The sequence below is a fragment of the Telopea speciosissima genome, chromosome 4 (assembly GCF_018873765.1).
Source record: "Telopea speciosissima isolate NSW1024214 ecotype Mountain lineage chromosome 4, Tspe_v1, whole genome shotgun sequence".
NCBI lineage: Eukaryota > Viridiplantae > Streptophyta > Magnoliopsida > Proteales > Proteaceae > Telopea > Telopea speciosissima.
In genome coordinates this window covers 9,733,206-9,752,546 of record NC_057919.1, presented here as the reverse complement: position 1 = coordinate 9,752,546, position 19,341 = coordinate 9,733,206, and the positions used below count along the sequence as shown (strand labels likewise).

The 19,341-nt window shown below is 38.7% G+C and overlaps 1 protein-coding gene across 1 annotated transcript; it reads right to left on the bottom strand.

Annotated features, from left to right (window-relative positions):
- Positions 1-17,222: 17,222 nt before the first annotated feature.
- On the bottom strand, positions 17,223-17,846 carry LOC122659896 (50S ribosomal protein L3, chloroplastic-like). The gene is made up of 2 exons (XM_043855055.1): positions 17,632-17,846; positions 17,223-17,549 (listed from the first exon to the last, which is right to left on the bottom strand). The coding sequence occupies exons 1-2, from the start codon at positions 17,798-17,800 to the stop codon at positions 17,260-17,262; spliced, it is 459 nt and encodes a 152-aa protein (XP_043710990.1). The 5' UTR covers positions 17,801-17,846; the 3' UTR covers positions 17,223-17,259.
- Positions 17,847-19,341: the final 1,495 nt, after the last annotated feature.

Here is a 19,341-nt window from a genome sequence, read left to right as displayed (position 1 = left end):
CATGGAAAACTTAACACAGCTGCTGAGGAAGGAGAGAAATGTTGAAGGTTACCAAATTCTTGTTGCACGTTTCTCCTTACTAGTAACTTCCACTGAAATAAGATAACTGGCACACCAAGACAGACAGTTTTCCTATATGCTGCCATACTGCCACTACATTGGATACTCTCTGTCATTCAGATCGGATTTTCAGCTTTATATGCAACCAAACTTTTTAGCCTTGCATAACTTAACTCCACCTCCAGAGAAGCTACCATAGATAACAGAGTCCTGCAACGAATGTTCGAGAAATAACCCCTTTCCAACATAGCAAAATATTTCCTAGAGATATACAGTTACCCAGCATACTTTAAAAACATTTAGAAAGTGAGTGTTACTTATAGAGATATAATGGCCTCATTAGGTGTGGGTTACCCCAAAACATGTAAGCAGAAGGGAATCCATTGTGCTCTGTTCTGGAATGTTAATCTCTACTTGACTATTTCTATCAATTATTGTCTCCAACTGTTTCTTTGGCTTCCAAACAATGCAGCAAAGTTGGATATATGTGCATTGGCTTGAGGCTGGTTGGAAAATTTTTAATGAAATAGACAAGAAGGATGAGAATTTAACAACAATGGAAACCGATTTTGTATAGCCCTTGCTGTGAATCTAGCTAGATATGCCCAAACCAAAAAGTCTGTATATCACTTGGTTTCCTAGTAATATTATTCTCTTTTATCATAATATAAAAAAAAAAAAAAACAAGGATGAGAATATTCCCATGGAAGCATGTCCATAAAGCTGAGCAAAATGTGCAGACATCTGTTCATTCCATACATCCAGTTGGGAATACATAATCATAAAACAGAATTAATGCATGTATTCATGGAATTAATAAAGACCTGTAATACAATTTTGCTTAGAAATCATCTGATGGGTGATAACATTAAGGCTCCATTTGGTTAAAGTGAAGTAAATTGAATTAAAAAGAAATCAATTGAAATGAAAAGGAAAATATAAAAGGAATTTTTCAATAGGATGTTGATTGGAAGCAAAGTTGATGTAGAGCGAAAGGAAAAACAAATGGGCCTCAAAACAGAGAGAGTAGGAAATGAAAATTTTTCAGTTGTGTCTCTGCATAAAATAATTAATGATCATTTTAGCTTAAATTTTAACCAACAATGGAAAAAAATGTGGAATACCATGCAATATGATATTGATGTAAACTGTGTTGATTCTACTTTACTTTTGACTATTTCCACTCAATCACTTCCATTTATTTCATTACAATTTACTTGATCAATCAAAATGTTATTCACTTCAGATCTAACTAAACGGAGCCTAAACCTATAAAAATTCTTCTCTCACAAACCACATATTGCAGTCCTCAATTCTTTTAGATGCTCCCATCTGAGTAAAAGAGCTTTTCTATGCAATTCAAATGCACAGATTTCTCCACACAAAAACCAGTTTCCAGAACTATCCTTAAAAATATCTTGGTTGGTGACAACATTAAAAGCAACAGATGTTGCGTCCTAAATCCAACCTCTTCAAGTGCACTTTCACATCCTCAATGAGTGTATTATATTTCCCACTGCAACTCAAAACCTAAGTTGAAAAAAGAAGGGTGGAGGTTTTGTCCAGACCATGTATCCTTATATGGTCTGCACACATTTGCTATGTGGCAGCTTGGATGGGGCTCAAATATTGTAGAGAGGTGGACCCCAAGATTTTCTGCTCCCATATCAAGTTTCAGCTTGAATGTAGTTTGCCAAGTGGCAAAACAAAGCATTGAAAATCTTGGGACTACCAAAAGGGTGGTTTGCCATTACATGGGAGGGTAAATAACTGAATTTGAGGCTGAAATTTAACACACACGGACAATCCAGATCATTCCCTAGATATCCACCAGGCAGAATTGCCACATCATCCAATCACATGGCACAACCAAGTCTACAGACCACGTAAGGTTTTGTTGTCAATGCATATCACAAAACCTTTTGCCCAAAAGGGTTAAAAAACAGAAAAAGATACATGATAACCAAGAAAAATGTAGATCCCATATGAGTAGAAACTTTATGGGGAAATAACTCAACTCAACCTTACCCCAACAAAATGGATCTTTTTTCTCCAATTAGCTCTATTCAAAGCATACTTGTTACAAATCCTTGCCAGGCATGTCTTTCCTCATCAGTTATCCTAGTCTCATTTTAGGCCTACCCCTGGCTCTTTTAGCTCCTTCAATCTGAATGAAATCACTCCTCAGATCCCCATACTGTCTCGTATATTAATGGGACAATCCAGTACTGGGTTTTGGCAAGACGGTTCCCCATTCTAGTCCCAAATTGACACCCTTAATGGTGGATGGGGGGTTGGTTACATTGATTATTCATAGAAACAAAAATACAATCTCCTATATTGAGTCAACTACTAAGACTTTCCTAACTAGACCACTAACTCACTCAGGACTCTAAATTTCTTAAACTTACTCAACTTAGGATAAGATAATAATTTTCGTGCACCCCCCTTAAAACTACACCTTTGGGCTTTATATTTCAGCCTGTTACAACACTGAAACCCAAAAAATAAGACCCAACCCAAACCTATACTAAAACTTAGCCCAAATTTAAACCAAACCGGGCCTGCAATAGAAAGTTGTAGTTGGGATTTCAGAATTGCAGTTTCTTGCTGAATCTCATTGGCTCCTCACTTGAAAACAGGGAAAGTGTCGATTGGACTTGGGTGTTCTGAGGACAGGAGGAGGAGGGAGGGGGGAGGGGGGAGGGCAAGGATTAACTACGTGCCACCTCTGTGCACCTTTCTTTCGTCCACCCACACATGAGGGGGAGTGTTAGATCCCACATCATCTGTGAGTGGGATCCTCATTCCATTCATATACCTGGTAGTACCTCCTCCACTTAACAGACCAGTCTTTTGAGATGGAAAACATGCATGGTATCAAAGGAAGTTATTGCATCCCATCCGGCTCCATCCTCCCCTTCCTATTTCCGTCCACGGGTAATCCCGACCCACCTACACTTGAGGGGGAGTGTTAATCCCACATCAATTGCGAGTGAAAAACCCCTTTCCTAATATACCTGTGAACACCGTCTCATTAGATCGGTCTCTTGAGACAAAGATTTACACATTTAAGTTGGAATTTGTAACTCTTTGGGAAGAAGATGCCAAAGCAATCTACCTTCCTTTCTACGCAAACTCCACCTTGTGTTCAACCATCCTTTCTACAGGGCTTATCGTAGGTAAATATATCTGGTCCAATTACAGCACCGAAAATCATGACTACCATTGGAAGATGTTGTTCAAGTGGTAAGGGGAGGAGCCATTATGGAACCAATCCAACGGCTGGGATCACTTCACCGCATCACCTGGGATTTCTAGAGGTCCAAAGACAGCGATTGGGGGTCGAGCTGCATCTACATGCCGCCAATCAGGAATATCACGCACCTCCTCATCTCCATAAGACGGGTTCTTAAGCGGTTTAGAAGAGAAGAAGTGAGGAGAATGAGAAAAATGATCATCGACTACATACAGAGATTCGTGTATGTTGAACCAAAAGAGGGTTTGGGTGGTATTAAGGATGCGTTCAATGTTGCCATTGATGGGATCTTGAGATGATTCAGTGAGCACTGAAATAATCAGTAATATAAAGGAATAGTTCCCCAGAGATGGCAAGATTTCCATCACACAAATATAGATGTGATTTCCAATATACATAAAAAGAGAGGTGGGAGGGGCGTTGCTGCCAGAGAGAGGGTTGCAAAGGGTAATTTAGGTATTCTGAATTACCAGGGGAGAAAGAAAGGTGGAAGTTCACTTTTCTAGGGGAATCAAAAAGAAGTTTGGAGTCGGGGAGTTTGAGTAAATATAGGCCAAGTAAAGGGAAGGGACGAAAATTTCCCCAAAGTTTAATACAACCCTTGGTAAAAACCTGATAGCCAAACAACCAAAGGATAAAAACCTCAACTTTAGGGAAACAATTATTTCAGTTCCAGATCCTATACAACATAACCAAAGAGAACAAGAAAAGATTAACTATATGCCCAAAAGTATTCAATGGAGCTTGTGCACTAAAACAATCCAGATTTCTCTACTTACCCACCCAAATCCATGCTAGCAATGGTGCATTAGGGAAATTTAGAAAGTGAGAAAGAATTGAAATTGAAATCACTCATAAACCACTTCAAACAATCCAGATGCATACCAAAACCAGAACTCCACTACAAAAAAACTTATGTTGGGGACATGTTACTCTAATTTATAGTCAGCATGAAGGTTCACAATTTGACACTTTTTAGCAAAGAAGCAAAAAGAAACATAGTTCAAAGTCATTTATATTATTCTAAACTGTTCCACAGTTCATGATGGTTTTGGAATAGGAAAACTTATCCATCATCCCATTTCAATTTCTTGACCAAAAATCTATCTGCTGACCATTTCATGAAACCAATCCAAAATTGAAATAAAAATCATACCAAAAAGTGAAAATTGTTTATTAAATAGTGCAGTTTTAATTTTGAAATGATAAGTTATCAGTTTTAAATCAATTAAAATTGATTAGGATCAGTATATTATTGAACTGATTATATACATTAAAGGATAAATTACAGATAACCCCTTGGTTTTCAATCGAAACTCAGATCACCCCCTGGTTTTTGAAAAAACTCAAATCACCCCTTGGTTTAGACCCCAAAATGCCAAATTAGTCCCTGAACGTTAGTTTTATGCTGTTAAGTGATGATGTCACCCAGTTAAATAAATTTAAATCCTTAAACTACCCTTGACCAATGTTGATTTACATTTTTACCCTTGTAAATAAAAAACTCCAAATTCTATCTTCTTCCTCACGCCACTCTATTCCTCCTCTGCAACTCAGTCTCAAGCTGAACTTCAACGGAGAGAAGAAAGAGAGTAAATTTCTGAAGCGATACCAGCAACTTCGAGTAAATTTTTGCCCTCGTTGGCATTGTTTCTAGGGCTTTGAAATTGGATGGCCCATAGAACTTTCCCTCAAACACCGCCCCAGTGAAGTCATTAGCATCCAACTTCGTCTCTTTCTGGAAATCTCTGTACGGCTTGAGAGCTCCAGGGATCACTGCAAAACCCAGAAAATTTTGAATAAATCCTAGTCCTTCAAAAAAAATCAACAGAGTAGAGGAGTGGTTACAGCACAACACTGCAAATGAAACATAGAAAATGAATATTACGTTTTAATTTCTGTGGATTTGGAAGTTCTGCGAGACGGGGCTTTGGGGAGAAATTTTGCCTGCAAATAGACGAACGGACAACAAATTGAGGAATGCAAATCAAATAAAAAATAGATCTTTCCTTCCCCCAAAGGCATCTCTTTGAAAAAGTAGGATTTGGGGGAAGAAAATCTGAAAGGGTGAAAAGAAAAAGGATTTAAAAATTGGAATAAAAGAAAAATAAACAAAGCCAGGACAGGGAAACGGGAAAAAATGTAGAAAAGAAAGGGATTCTTGAGATGGGTATTACCCAATGTCTCAGGGATAAGAAAGTTTAAGAGAAACCCGTATTTTTAGAAGCCATGAAAATAGAGAGAGGTAGGAAAAGGGTGAGAGAGAAAACAGAAATTTTTGGCAGTTAGAGCATGTAAAAGAAGAGCCATGTCAGGAAATTGGTTGGTCTGAGGTGGAATTTTCATGGAGATATTCTTGTTTGGAGTGAAGGTCTTGAACTCAGGCACTGTTTGGAACATGAGTTGCAGAGGTGGGGTTTGAATCAGGGTAGTTCAAATCACTGCAGAAGGGTTGACATCTAGGATGCTCGATTGCCGTGACCCCTCCATTAATGACCTCCGCCGTGAGCTCCTCCACACATCCCTCTATCTTTTGCCGGACAATATGCTCGGGAAGCAGAGGTGGCGGCGACGGTGGTGGTGGCGGTGCTGCCAGCGGAGTTGCAGGGAAGGGGTGGGGTATTCTAGGTTGAAGATGAAGGAAGGGTAGTATTGTAAATTTAATTCTAATATTTTATTACAAGGGTAAAATAGTCCTTTCACACCCATAACTAATAGCAGACTAACACCGTTACTATAGAGGGGCTAATTTGAGTTTTTTCAAAAACCAAGGGATGTTCTGAGTTTTAATTGAAAACCAAAGGGTGATCTGTAATTTACCCTACATTAAATATGGTAGATTTATATCATGTAAATTAATTTAAGGGAGAGTGTTCTCTGCCCATCAGCATGACCCATGGGAGCTGACCACAATGCACACGAAAGCATCAACAAGGTGCAGGATTTTCACATTCACGGCGCAGGCAGTCATTTCGCCTCCCTTTGTGTCTAGGCACAGGTGCAGGTGCCAAGCTGGGTTATTTTTCCATTAATTTAAACTTTTTTTTTTCTTGAGTTAATTTGGGTCAAGATGTGATTCAAACCCAACAGCATCAGATTTCTTTATTGAGTTTAAAAAATAGGTTCTTTCCCACTTGGACCAAGAACTGCTAACTCAAACCGGCAACAAAACTAAAAACCAATAAAAACCATTTATTAATTGGTTATCGATTTGAGATATTGGAACCGTTTAATAAATGGTTTGGTTCTGATTTTTACCCATCATACCTTGAAGCAAACTAGTTAACATCCTTACCTGCACCAATCATGGTAGAAGAAACAATTTTATCCAATAAAGCCCATATGATCAGGGAGTGAGTGTTAGTGTGGAGCCACACACAGTTGGCATGTTTTCCTGGAATTTGTTACCTAAAACGGGCAGACAGGTGGGTTTGTGGGAAAGGCATGTCCTTTCTCCATCGGATTTGGCTCCCCGGCCTGCATTTCGGTGCACTAAGAGCAGCCCCACTGTTGGATGCCTCACTGGGCACTTCCCGGACGGGGTGCTAGCAGGAGAGGAGCCAGATCCCTCTCCATCAAGGATTTAACAACTCAGAATCAATTAACACTCTAAATCACAGCAAGCTTAAATCAACAGCAAATAATATAATGTGAAGGCACTTAATATTAGAAACCATTTATACAAGCCTTCCTCGGGTTTTAGAATTTAGCTCGTCTCCAGGGAGGCATGTGCCCAGGGTGCTGCCAGGGGGCATCCAGCGGCTGAGCTGTGTCGCACACATCTCAGCGCATGCCTAGGGATGTGTGCGGCACAGCCCAATGGCTGGCAGCACCCTGAGCGTTCCCTGCTCCCTGGAGACGATCCTGATTCCAGGTTTACCAAAAATGAGGAAACTCAGTAAGATGTCAGTAAAGTGAAACACAAAACACACTTAATGAACAAGAAGTACTTAAAAGAGGCTCTATACATTGAATTTTAAAAGCAAATATCATTATATGCCATACATGCACAGAGATAGTAGGAGTTTGAATTCACATTCCATCACATGCCACTTAATTTATAAATCGACATCAGACGATCCTAACAATTGATTTGCTACATTCAAATGAGTGGTTATAAAAAATTGTGTTAATGAATATCAAAAGAGAAGTTGAAGCTTTGATGTTAGATAGCACTTGATTTAGATAGCTGGACAATGGGATATCCTAGATAATACCCAGTGAATGACAGATCCAGGACACAAGTCACAAATAGGTGCAGAATTGTTATATGAATCCCATTTATATTAACTAAACAATTCATGAATTTAGCAAGAAAGTTTATTCTCTAGCAAATAAAAAACTCAAAATGATTACTCATAAATCAATGAATTAACCTGTGATTTATTTTCTTCAAATAAATAAAGAATGGAATAACTGTGTCCTCGAAATAATGAAACTGGTAAAAGGCAATAACAACATAACCTCAGAATAAACACAACCACAATTTCTGCCTTGCAGCATGAAGCGTCATAACCACCAAAAATAGGTCAATTGCTTCCAAAGGCGAATATTAAGCAATGGCATAGTGAGGGTGAGGGGAGGAGGGTAGGAAATGAACCATGGTATTAATGGAAAGATTTAAATGAAGATTACAGAATTGATTATATTCTCTCTAGAAGACCACAAAAGTATACAAGGGACCAGAACCAGAGTTTAAAATTCTGACTAAATGCAGTGTCCACGGGAACTTGCGGCCATAATGATTTCAAGGAAGCACTGAAACCAGCCACCTATGCAAGGCACTTACCCAAAGTCATACTACTAACTAGCATATAACTGCAAAAACAAATCAGCAGAGCCTTGACAAAATCATATAGGCAAGGAACCACATTAGCCCAGCTGTAAAATTTTTAAGTGTTGGACCAGTTGGGAAACCAAAACCAATGTTCATTTCCTTGGAGAACTATTAGCTCTATTGGAAATGCAGAAGAAAGGATATAACCAAAAAGCACAGCTGTTATTTCCTATGCAAATCACATATTGCAATTCCTGATCTTCCAATCAATCTTAACTTTAGAGTTTTGACATAGATGTGCTTCAAATTCAGGCAGGAGGAACAACCACCAAACCAATCCATCAATATTTCTTTCCAATTAATATTACTATCAGAAAGAGAGCTATTCTGTAAAACATGAGCTCATGAACAGGTAAACCATTAACATTTTTAAGGGCTCAAATTTGAGAATATATTATGGCCATTTATCGAGTAGTAAGCACCTCAATAAACCACCCTTTTCTCCACGAAAATTTTTGCTTTTTTGGGGGAATGAGGGAGGAGGGGTTGTAAGTGGAACAGACAAAATCTACACACTAGAATCCAAAATCCAAAACCCAAACCAGGCATTAAGGTTCATAAGATGTGCATCGAAACAGAGTTTACAAAGAACACATATGAATTAGGTCTAGGGTTTTCATAAGGGCCCGACACTAAACAAATGCTGAACGAAGAAGAAAACATAAATGACGGAATGGGAGGTGGGAAAAAGTTTTACCTTGGAGCAGAAAAGCGGGATCTTTCTTGAGTTGCAGAGAATTGTCCACGGCGTAGTTCGTTAAGTAACCACAGTCGAGCTCGTTTCTGGGCTTTCTTCTGCGCCGAGAAAGTCGACCTAGAATCGATCGTCAAACCTAATCGGTGATGCCCGATTGCCCATTCGACACCAGTGGCCGCCGACCACCGACCGGAACTCCAATATCACTTTACCGGTTTAACCGACCGGTTTGGTTGTGCTTGTGTCCTTTTTCTAATTAGAGGGAATTATTGTCCACTTGTTATAATTTGTAATACTTAACCTCGGTCCCACCATATCTCTCCAATCCACTTCTTTCAAACTTTTTTTTCTTTTTGATAAAACATTTTTTTCAAAGAACCTTTATCACCTCGAGTTCCTTGCCCGGCCTAGTTCCCAGTTCCTCTAAGAATGAAGAATTAAAATGACCACCCTACCCTTGCCCAAACACTCTACCCGGATGGGGTCACCACTCCCTGTTAGAGGAACTGGGGAATTGGGCCCGGTAGAAAACTGGAGGAGATAATTTTCCTCTTTGAAACACATATCAACAAAACCATACCTAGAGATTTTCAGATGATAGGGTCAATCGTGGAAATAAAAAGTTAGGTATTTAACCAGAATAGGATTACCATGGGGTGCTAGAAATGGTGTGTTTTCTGTAAAAACAACTTAGCACAAAGAATTTTTTTTTTCAACATCAACTTCAGCCTAGGAACTCATCATATTTCAAATTCAATGTGGAAGAAAATCTAGTCTTGTAACATTATGTTACAATCACATTTTTCCCACATTCGTTGTATGGGAAACTGAATATGGGTTGATAAGTTCTTGGGTTTTCTCACACCTTGTAAGTTGGTTTATAGAGTTGAGTTCTCTCAAGCTCATATTACACCACGTCAAAAATTAGGAGCTTCTTGTGACATGCATGTTCAGTTCGATTTGGTCTTCGAGCGCTCTTTCTAAGTCTTGGATTTCTCAATGTTTCATCTTATCACTTAGATATTGTAAAAAGGAATGTTGGGTACACTTGGTGCAGAGTTTTGAGAATTTCGATCAAATTGATATTAGGATCTGATCATCTATAAAGATGAATTACATTTGATGGATAAATAGGAAATGGTGACAAGGAAATACAGGGAGATAGGGTTTTAAGGGTGTCAAAATGGAACAAGACACAACCGTTCATAGTTGAGCCAAGTCAACTCGCATTAAAACAATTCGTTTATGATTTAAGGAATGTAAACCAAATGCAAACCTGGCCGAACCAAATGATCAGATTAAATTCATTGTGACAAAATTAAGAGGAACATGGTTGAAAACGAACCAAATTAAAAACAATTTGATTTCGATTTCAAAAATGTAAATCGAATGCAATATGGTTTGATTTGGGTTTTTACGTTGGCCATCTCAAACCGAATGGTCATAACCAAACCGTTTGACACCCTTAAACTTAGGTTTAGTTAAACTAGGACAACATGGAACCTCTAAGTGTTACCATTGGTATCTTTTTATCTTTTAAATATTTACAAGAGAGGGTTCCTCACGCTGCCATTGTGGGCAACTAATTGTATCATCCACATGGTTAATGGAAGAAAAATAAAGGGAAAAAGTTCCTAGGCCAAGCCCACGCATAGTGGGTGACGGAATGATACCCCATGTATGGCAGAAATTCCGCCACCCATTGTGTTGCCGTGTATGCTCTCATTTGTTGGCGCATGTGGCATGGCCCTTACATCCCACACAGAGAACGACTTCCCAAAATTAAAATACTAAATTTTATCCATGTGATATGTGAGAACACTAAAACAAGAAACATGGTCTGATCTCAATAATATATAATCGCCACCTAGATTACTCCAATCCAAATTAATCCGACCAAATATTGGATTTGTGTTAAGTTGTGGGCCAATGAAGGTGTTAGTCACTTTGGTCCACCGGATTTCAATCTGTTGGGTATACAATCCAAATATATTATTAATATCCAAAGTTTACCCTCCCCATAACCGTGACTCTTTTCTTGTGTGTTCCTAATTGAACATTCCATATTTACAATTCTACCATTGATATCTTAAATCCCATTGTATTTACAATTTTGCCATCAATGTTCTACACTTCACCATATTTACGGGAAATGACCAACAGTAGGACTTAGATACAATGCAACCAAATTCTCTTGGTTACAATTCATCACCTAGTATGTCCTGTAATGGTGGAAGCACTGCATGAGGTATTTTCTCCTTATGGATTTGTGGAAAAGATCATGACAACATTTCATAAATCTGCTAGTTCTCAAGCCCTTTCCCAGTATCATTCACTTCTGAGTGCCGTTTTAGCAAGAAATGCTCTTCAAGGACGTAATGTTTATGATGATTGTTGTACACTGGACATTCAATTTTCATGCCTAAGTGAGGTACAATTGAACTACAGACGGTCAAAGGGTTTCAAGAACACATCTGTGCCTTCAGCACAGAAAGACAGGGAAATTGTGATTGAGGCATCACCGACTGAATCACTTCCAAGAGATTCTATTACATTGACGGAAGACTCTACTGAAGATGTATCTGAAGAGCCAAAAGACGAGCCACCACTGATGGACGTGATGGCATTGATAGTCGTTCAAGAAAAGGTGGAGCTGAACAATCCGATCAAGATTGCAGGTGTGGAACCGATCAATGGTCCGATTATAGTGGCAAAACCCCGTGGTCATATTCTAATCAAAGTCGTATCATTTGTTGACTACCATCGGGAAATCGTAACGGTTGATCAGGAAATGTGCAGGATCATCACCCCATCTAATATACTAAGGATATAAGAACACTTACCTCTCTATTCAGCTGTAATATTATCCTAAAAAGTAAGGGACAATGATCTCTGTGCCGCAGCGTAGGCTGCGCCCAGGCACATGGGTCTGCCACTCAGGGGGGCAAGGTGGTCATTGCACCCACCCCCATGTGCCTAGGCGCAGCCTATGCTGCAGCACAGAGAATAGCGTCCCAAAAAGTAAATATGAAACATGTATGCTAACATGTTAAACTACTATTAATTACCTAAACAATAGATGAAAATGAAAGTGTTAGTATATAGATGTAGTAAATAAAATAAATACCATTTTAAGCATCAGACATGATATACTATTATCAATGAGAGAAAAATATATGTCAATAAATTTAAAATCACATCGTAATGATATGAAAACTTAAAAACATAGAGAAACATTATAAAACTAAAAGGATAAAATTTGAAATGAAATAATATTTAAAAAAATATGACATAAATACCCTTACATGCAAGACAATCTATTATGCAGAAAAAAAAGCTTAAAATCAAAATAATTATAGCAAATTTGTACACAATTTCATATGATGCATACATGAAGTAATGCAAATAAATAAAAATAAAAAATTCATAAAAATAAGTCAATGGAAGAACGTCAAATAGGCCATTGAGCATCATAATACAATGGCTTTCCATCAACAAAGACCTTATGAATTAATAAAAAAAAACAATGAAACAAAACCCTAACAAGAAAGAACATAAAATCTTTAAAAATAATAGATCAATCAAGAAAAAAGTAGTAAAAATCAATTAAAAAAAAATCTGAAAAGATAAAGAATAAAAGTTGATGAGGCATACTAACTTACTGTATAAAAAGCCCAATCAGAAACCTAATTTACATCCATAAATTTATGGTATGTCATTGTTGGTATGTCATTGTTGTCCTCATCAACGCACAATTGTGAAGGGTCACTTGCTGCAAGTTTTGGGAGTCTTTCTCTATCTCTATCTTTTTGATAGGATGCCATCCACATCTTAGGGGGCTCTTATTTATATCCTAGGGCATTGCCAGGGACTCTAGTGATGTTCTTAATCCAAACTCTTTGAGGTCTTGCTGATCTTAAGAGGATTAGGGCATTAATGGCTCTTCAATGGCAAAAGAATGGAGGTAGACTCCTCCATGGTTCCAATTATAATGTTGTCATCTGATAGTCTTTAGGTCGACAATGACCACGTAAGACTTATCGATGTGTTAGAAGCCACAAACTCAAGAGTCCAAGTTTTTACAACTGCACACAGAAACCAGTACCAATAGGATATTGGCCAATGTGCAAATAAAATGTCATCAACGTCAGAATCTAACCATGGGCCAAGGCTAAGACTAGTTTTGGGTTTGAGTGAAGTCTAACGATTACGTGAAAAAAAAAATCAAAATTTATAATTTATTTAAAGGGAGGATAGGACACGCCGCCCGGTCCAGGTAAGCGGAACCCTTGCCAAATGGGATGGGTGGGATGGGAAGGGTAGAGTGGTCCTTTTCCATGGGAAAGGGAGAGCTTAGTTAGTAAGTTCGGGAACGGCAATTGAACGGGAACGGATACGTACGGCAATTAAACGGACTAGAAGGTAATAATATTTTTCAAAAATCCGGCTTCATAAAATGCATACGGTAATAATACGGTACGCGTTTAATACGGCATAGAACAATAATACTTTTAAAAAAACGGACATATATTCATTATATAACATGCATTCACCACCTAATAAACAAAATAATATCATGATTTATGAACTAAAATAAACACAATAATATAATATGCTATTTAACATCTTTAAGATTATCATTTAACATACCAAAATATCAATAATCTACAAGAAATAAATGTAGATTGTCTGAAAATGAGATGAGCAAGTTGATTACCTTATCATTAAATCATTCTTCCAACATTACATTTCTTTCTATCTACAATGAGATAACCATATATTTTTAAGCAGATGTGTTCTTGTGAAGGGGGATGAGTTCCCACTAATTAACCAACACAAAACAAGAGGGAGAGTTCCAGATATGGATATCCATTGTACACATTAGCTACAAGAGACAGATAAACAAGAATAAAATAGAATAAAGATTGAGCCGTTCTCACCAATATCACACCAGATTCATTTGCTTCACTACCACCATCAAAGTTCAAAGACTATAGAAACAAGAGGAGAGTACAAGACTTAAGTGCCGCTTTGTTGAACGGAGATGGGGAGGATGATTGGAGATCGAGGGCGACTACTGTTGCCTGCTACGGTTGGATGTTCAACGCAAATCGAAAGGGACGAAAGGGAAAGTGAAATCGTTTCTCTAAATTCTAATCTTTTGGGTATTTTTTTTTAAAAAAAAAAAACGTATGATACATGTATTATACGAGTATAATACTCGATCGATTAAGAAACACATTTTTTTATAAAAATATGGAAAAATATGGGGATGGGAGTATTATACGTTCAAAAATTCGGGTACGCATATTATACGCGTATTTACTAACTACGAGGGAGAGAGATTGACACAAGGTGGGCCACCCCAACGACGTTCCCCACCCTTTTCAAAACTGACGTTGACCATCAATAAGGTCATGAAGAAACCTCCTGTGTTATAAAAATGAGCTTCACAACATTCCAGTGTTTTGGCAAATCAGTGTACTTCACCAACTGGGGCACTGCTGTCGGGATTTTTATCGTCTCAATTACAACCTCTCAATTACATTTCAATTACATACCTAAGATGAAGACATGTGGCGTTAGATGATCTGACGGTCTAAATTAAAATAGTAATTTATCTTTCATTTGGCTCAATCGAAAGTTTCCCTCCATTCTCTCTTCGTCTCTGCTCTCTCAACAACGAACTAAACTTGTGCTCCACGGTGGTGCTCCTCTCTCACGATGACGACGACCTGACCAAACTCATCGTAAACTGTATCCTCACGCCGGCGTTCACCTTTGTCGTGGTTTCTGTTTATAAATCCCTAACTCTCTGTCGTAGGCGTTCAGCTTCCTCTCACGAACAAAGGTCTCTGCCCTACTATTTCAGAAGGTAAATGGGAGTATTTCTAATTCCCCAACTCCCTCTCCTCGTTCATCTTCCTTGCACGAACGAAACCCTAACCCATTCTGACTTTGGGTTTGTTTTGCAGACCCTCATCTGGCAAACTCCTCTCCCCCAAGGCGCCGGAGGTGACGACGACTCGTCTTTGTCGTGGTTTCTATTTCTAAATCCCTAACCACAAAATTTTAATTTAACCCAATTTTTAATGCCGGACTGTACTATAGAAACTCTCATATCTCTGGATTAGAAAACAATTTCCTCTTCTTTCTTCCTCCAGCCAAGGTAGATGGATAAGGGATTTATTGGAGTAAAGTCCCACGCTCGGTTGCAAGACACTACCTTCCCCAGCGTCAATGGCGCTCTCTTTTATGCTCGTTTCCCTTTCTCTATCTGTACTGGAACTTCAAAAACTCACACTCGCTGCCCTCCTTCGTCGTGCTCTCTCGCCGGACCTATCTCTCGAATTACTCTCGCAAAACCAATCTCCCATCCCTCTCTTCACTCTCTATTCTCTTCAATCCCCAAACAGAGACAATCAAACAATTGCAAGAAGAGTACTCCAAGGGGCTTGAAGCTTATTTTCTGGTTTCATAATTCTTAATATGGGCAGACCAATTCAGTCAATTGAATATCTGTTGTATGTACTTCATCTTGTAAAAACTTTTATAAATGGTTGATATGTGAGGATTGAATTCCTTTTTTGTCTAGTTTGTCTGAAAATCCAAACTGTCATTAAAAAAAAGGGGGGGGGTTCCTTTGATCTATCAATCTGTGTATTATCTTACTCTATCCCTCTCCAACTCCCCCCCCCCCCCCCAAAAACCCCTCTTTGTTCCAGATCTGTAATTTGATAGTAGCAATAATAGTGAAGACTGCTAGTTGTGGTAATCTTGCTGACTTCTCACGTACTCTAATACAATAACTTATACCAACAAGTCCTTTCTTCTTTCTTTTAATTAATCCAAGAGCATTGTCAATATTGAGGCTTGATTCATTGTGTTAGTGAGGTTAGCCTTGAGCACAAATGAATAATAGTAGAAGAGCCAGAACATTAGATGGGTTCAGCAGGATGGAACCACGTAAGATGAAACTTCTAGAGGGCTCCACTCGATCAGTTGGATGCTTTTGATCTTGATTTGGCAAGGGGAGCCTTTACAAATAGGTTGATTAAGTTGAGGGTAAGGTAAGGTTTATGGCATTAGAAATCTATCTGCTGCTAAAGCATGATAATAAAAAGTGTACTGCTTGATCCTAAAAAAATTGGTTAAAAAAAAAGATGATATGGTGCTGCTGTGAAATTTCAACATTTGAAAGAGAAACCCACCCAAAGAAGATGCAGAAGAACAAAATGGGAATGATTAAAACCTTAAATCGTAGGCCATTGTATGAAATTATGCAAAAATCAATAACATCAAACAAGCTGGTCATTGGTGAGGATTGAGAAAGTAGGGTAAGAATCAAAACAATAAATCTTTGCCTCCTGTGATTTGATTAGATCATTCAGGAAAGATCTTGAGCAAATCTTCAAAACAAGGAACTAATTCAGTCACCAGATTCCAAACTTGAGTATTAATATGGGGAGATTTTGAGACACTTTTCGCTTTTGAAGACTAAGGAGAAGAAAGGCTGTGAAGATGAGAAGATCTTATAGAGTCGTCCTACAGTTGCAGACCTAAGCTCGAGTTGAGACTGAGAGTTGGGAGTCAAGAACAAAATAATTTTGAGAACAAGATAATTTACAGGCATAAACGAAATATGGTCAGAATGATTGCCCATAATTTTGAAAGGAAGTCATTTAATCCATCTGAACATAAAACAGGGTGCTGCAATGTATTGATTTCTCCCCTCATACTCTACTTCCTCTCAAACACGCGGTAGGAAGAAAATAGTTTCCCCTGCTTCATTTTACATCCACCCATTTTACTTTGAAGGAAATGGAGCCTTGGTGAAGTCCTGGTTTATTATTCAATAAAAAACCATCTCCTCTTAAAAGTACAAAAGACAACATAGGGACTCCAAATTCTCATAGGCCGAAGCTATTTGCTTAGGATTATATTTTTTTCTCAATTTGTTAAACATTCTTGGTTGCAGCTGTAAGATAGGCAGTCAATCAACATTGAGATCAAATATGAAAGATAAATATCATCAATCTTTTCATGCCCTCTCCAGTTGTAAATACCATTTCTAAAAGGCAAACCAAGAATCCTTTGCATTGTTCTCTCTCTCCCCCATTTTTTTTTTTGGCAAAACAAGATTCTTCTTGAAGCTGTTGACAATTTTCATTCAAGGGAAAACAGCTGCAAAAATATGCTCTAAAATCTTTGATGGATTCCAGTCAATTCAACAGTAAGTTAATAAATTGAATGTACTTCTCTAATCTATTAATCACAAATCTACAGATGCCCACAGAAAAATTGCATCCATGACTATTGAGTACAAACAACATGCATGGAAAATTTCTGATGGAAAGAAACAGAAACAATAAAAAACAGAACACAACATGAAACACATTGGAGTTGCTAATTCTTGGGTATGTTCTTCCCCACAATCTTGGCCGGCGTAATCCGCAGAAGATTCCCAGGCTTCCCAGGAACCGCACCCTTGACAATCACAAACCTGAGTTCATTATCAATCTTCATAATCTTAAGCTTCCTGATCTTCGTCTTCGTTCCTCCCATCCTTCCAGGCATCTTCTTCCCTTTATAAACATGTCCAGGCGTTGTTCCAGCTCCACTGGAACCCAAAGCTCTGTGACTCTTTGAACAGTGAGTCATCGGACCTCGCCGGAAATTATGCCTTTTGATCCCACCTGCAACAAGAATGGAGAAGAATGGGTCATGAGTCCTATCTATGAAACATTAAAGAGGCAATAAATTTGAAAAAGTACAGACCTTGGAAGCCCTTGCCGATAGATTTTCCGGAGATATCAACAAGATCACCTTCATTAAAAATTTCATTAACGATGAGTCTCTGATTGGGCTCCAAGCCCTCAACAGAGACAAGACGAAACTCCTGGAGATGCATCATGGGAATGGCTCCCGCCTTGTTGAGGTGACCCATTCTGGTTTTGTGAGCTTCTTGTCTCTCACGCGTCGATATCCTAGTTGAACTGCATTGTAGCCATCAGTGGACTCGGTTTTCAATTGAGTCACTATGTTTCCTTCTGTGAAACCGATTACTGTCTCCGGAACAGCAGTTCCCTCAGGCTCGAAGTAGGTCATCATTCCGAGCTTTGTACCCATTACTCCGATTCCGGCTTCATAGATCATAACTACAGTGAAGGATTTATGACTATGGAATTGTTTGATTGTCTCTATTTGGGGATTGAAGAGAACAGAGAGTGAAGAGAGGGATGGGAGATTGGTTTTGCAAGAGTAACTCGAGAGATAGGACCGGCGAGAGAGCACGACGAAGGAGGGCAGCGAGTGTGAGTTTTTGAAGTTCCAGTACAGATAGAGAAAGGGAAACGAGCATAAAAAGAGAGCGCCATTGACGCTGGGGAAGGTAGTGTCTTGCAACCGAGCGTGGGACTTTACTCCAATAAATCCTTTATCCATCTACCTGGGCTGGAGGAAGAAAGAAGAGGAAATTGTCTTCTAATCCAGAGATATGAGAGTTTCTATAGTACAGTCCGGCATTAAAAATTGGGTTGAATTAAAATTTTGTGGTTAGGGATTAAGAAATAGAGATGTCGAGGCGCCTTGAAGGAGAAGAGTTTGCCAGATGAGGGTCTCCAAAATAAATCCAAAGTCAGAATGGGTTAGGGTTTCGTTCGTGCAAGGAAGATGAACGAGGAGAGGGAGTTGGGGAATTAGAAATACTCCCATTTACCTTCTGAAATAGCAGGGCAGAGACCTTCGTTCGTGAGAGGAAGCTGAACGCCTACGACAGAGAGTTAGGGATTTATTAATAGAAGTCACGACAAAGGTGAACGCCGGCGTGAGGATACAGTTTACGATGAGTTTGGTCAGGACGTCGTCATCGTGAGAGATGAGCACCACCGTGGAGCACAAGTTTAGTTCGTTGTTGACAGAACAGAGATGAAGAGAGAATGGAGGGAAACTTTCGATTGAGCCAAATGAAAGATAAATTACTATTTTAATTTAGACCATCAGATCATCTAACGCCACGTGTCTTCATCTTAGGTATGTAATTGAAATGTAATTGAGAGGTTGTAATTGAGACGATAAAAATCCCTCCTGCCGTCCTTTTGGACAAAGCTTTGGCAGCTATCTATTCCTCCTAAATTCATCCTCTTTGCCTGGAAATTGATACATGATGGCATCCCAACCCGTTCTAAACTAGTATGGCAGGACCAATCAACCAATACTTGTCTTTTCTGCTTGACAGCACATGAATCTACTTGGCATCTTTTTTTCTCCTGTGAAATAACGAAAAGGATATGGGTTGCGGGGCCACTTGGTCTACGTACGGAAAGGCTCACTTGTACCTCTCAGTTGCAAGCCCTTTGTAATTTATTTCAGATCTATACAACAATCAATCCTACTGATTCATCTGTTTTAAGTATCTTCTGCATCACTTTGTATTTTATTTGGATCCAAAGGAATCAGATTGTTTTTTGCACCAACATCCTTAACCCC

Excerpts from the sequence above, each read along its gene's own strand:
- LOC122659896 (XM_043855055.1), bottom strand. The coding sequence starts at position 17,800 with ATGGGTCACCTCAACAAGGCGGGAGCCATTCCCATGATGCATCTCCAG. Across the intron at positions 17,550-17,631 it reads TATCGGCAAGGGCTTCCAAG|GTGGGATCAAAAGGCATAAT; the intron begins GTCTGTACTTTT and ends TTCTTGTTGCAG.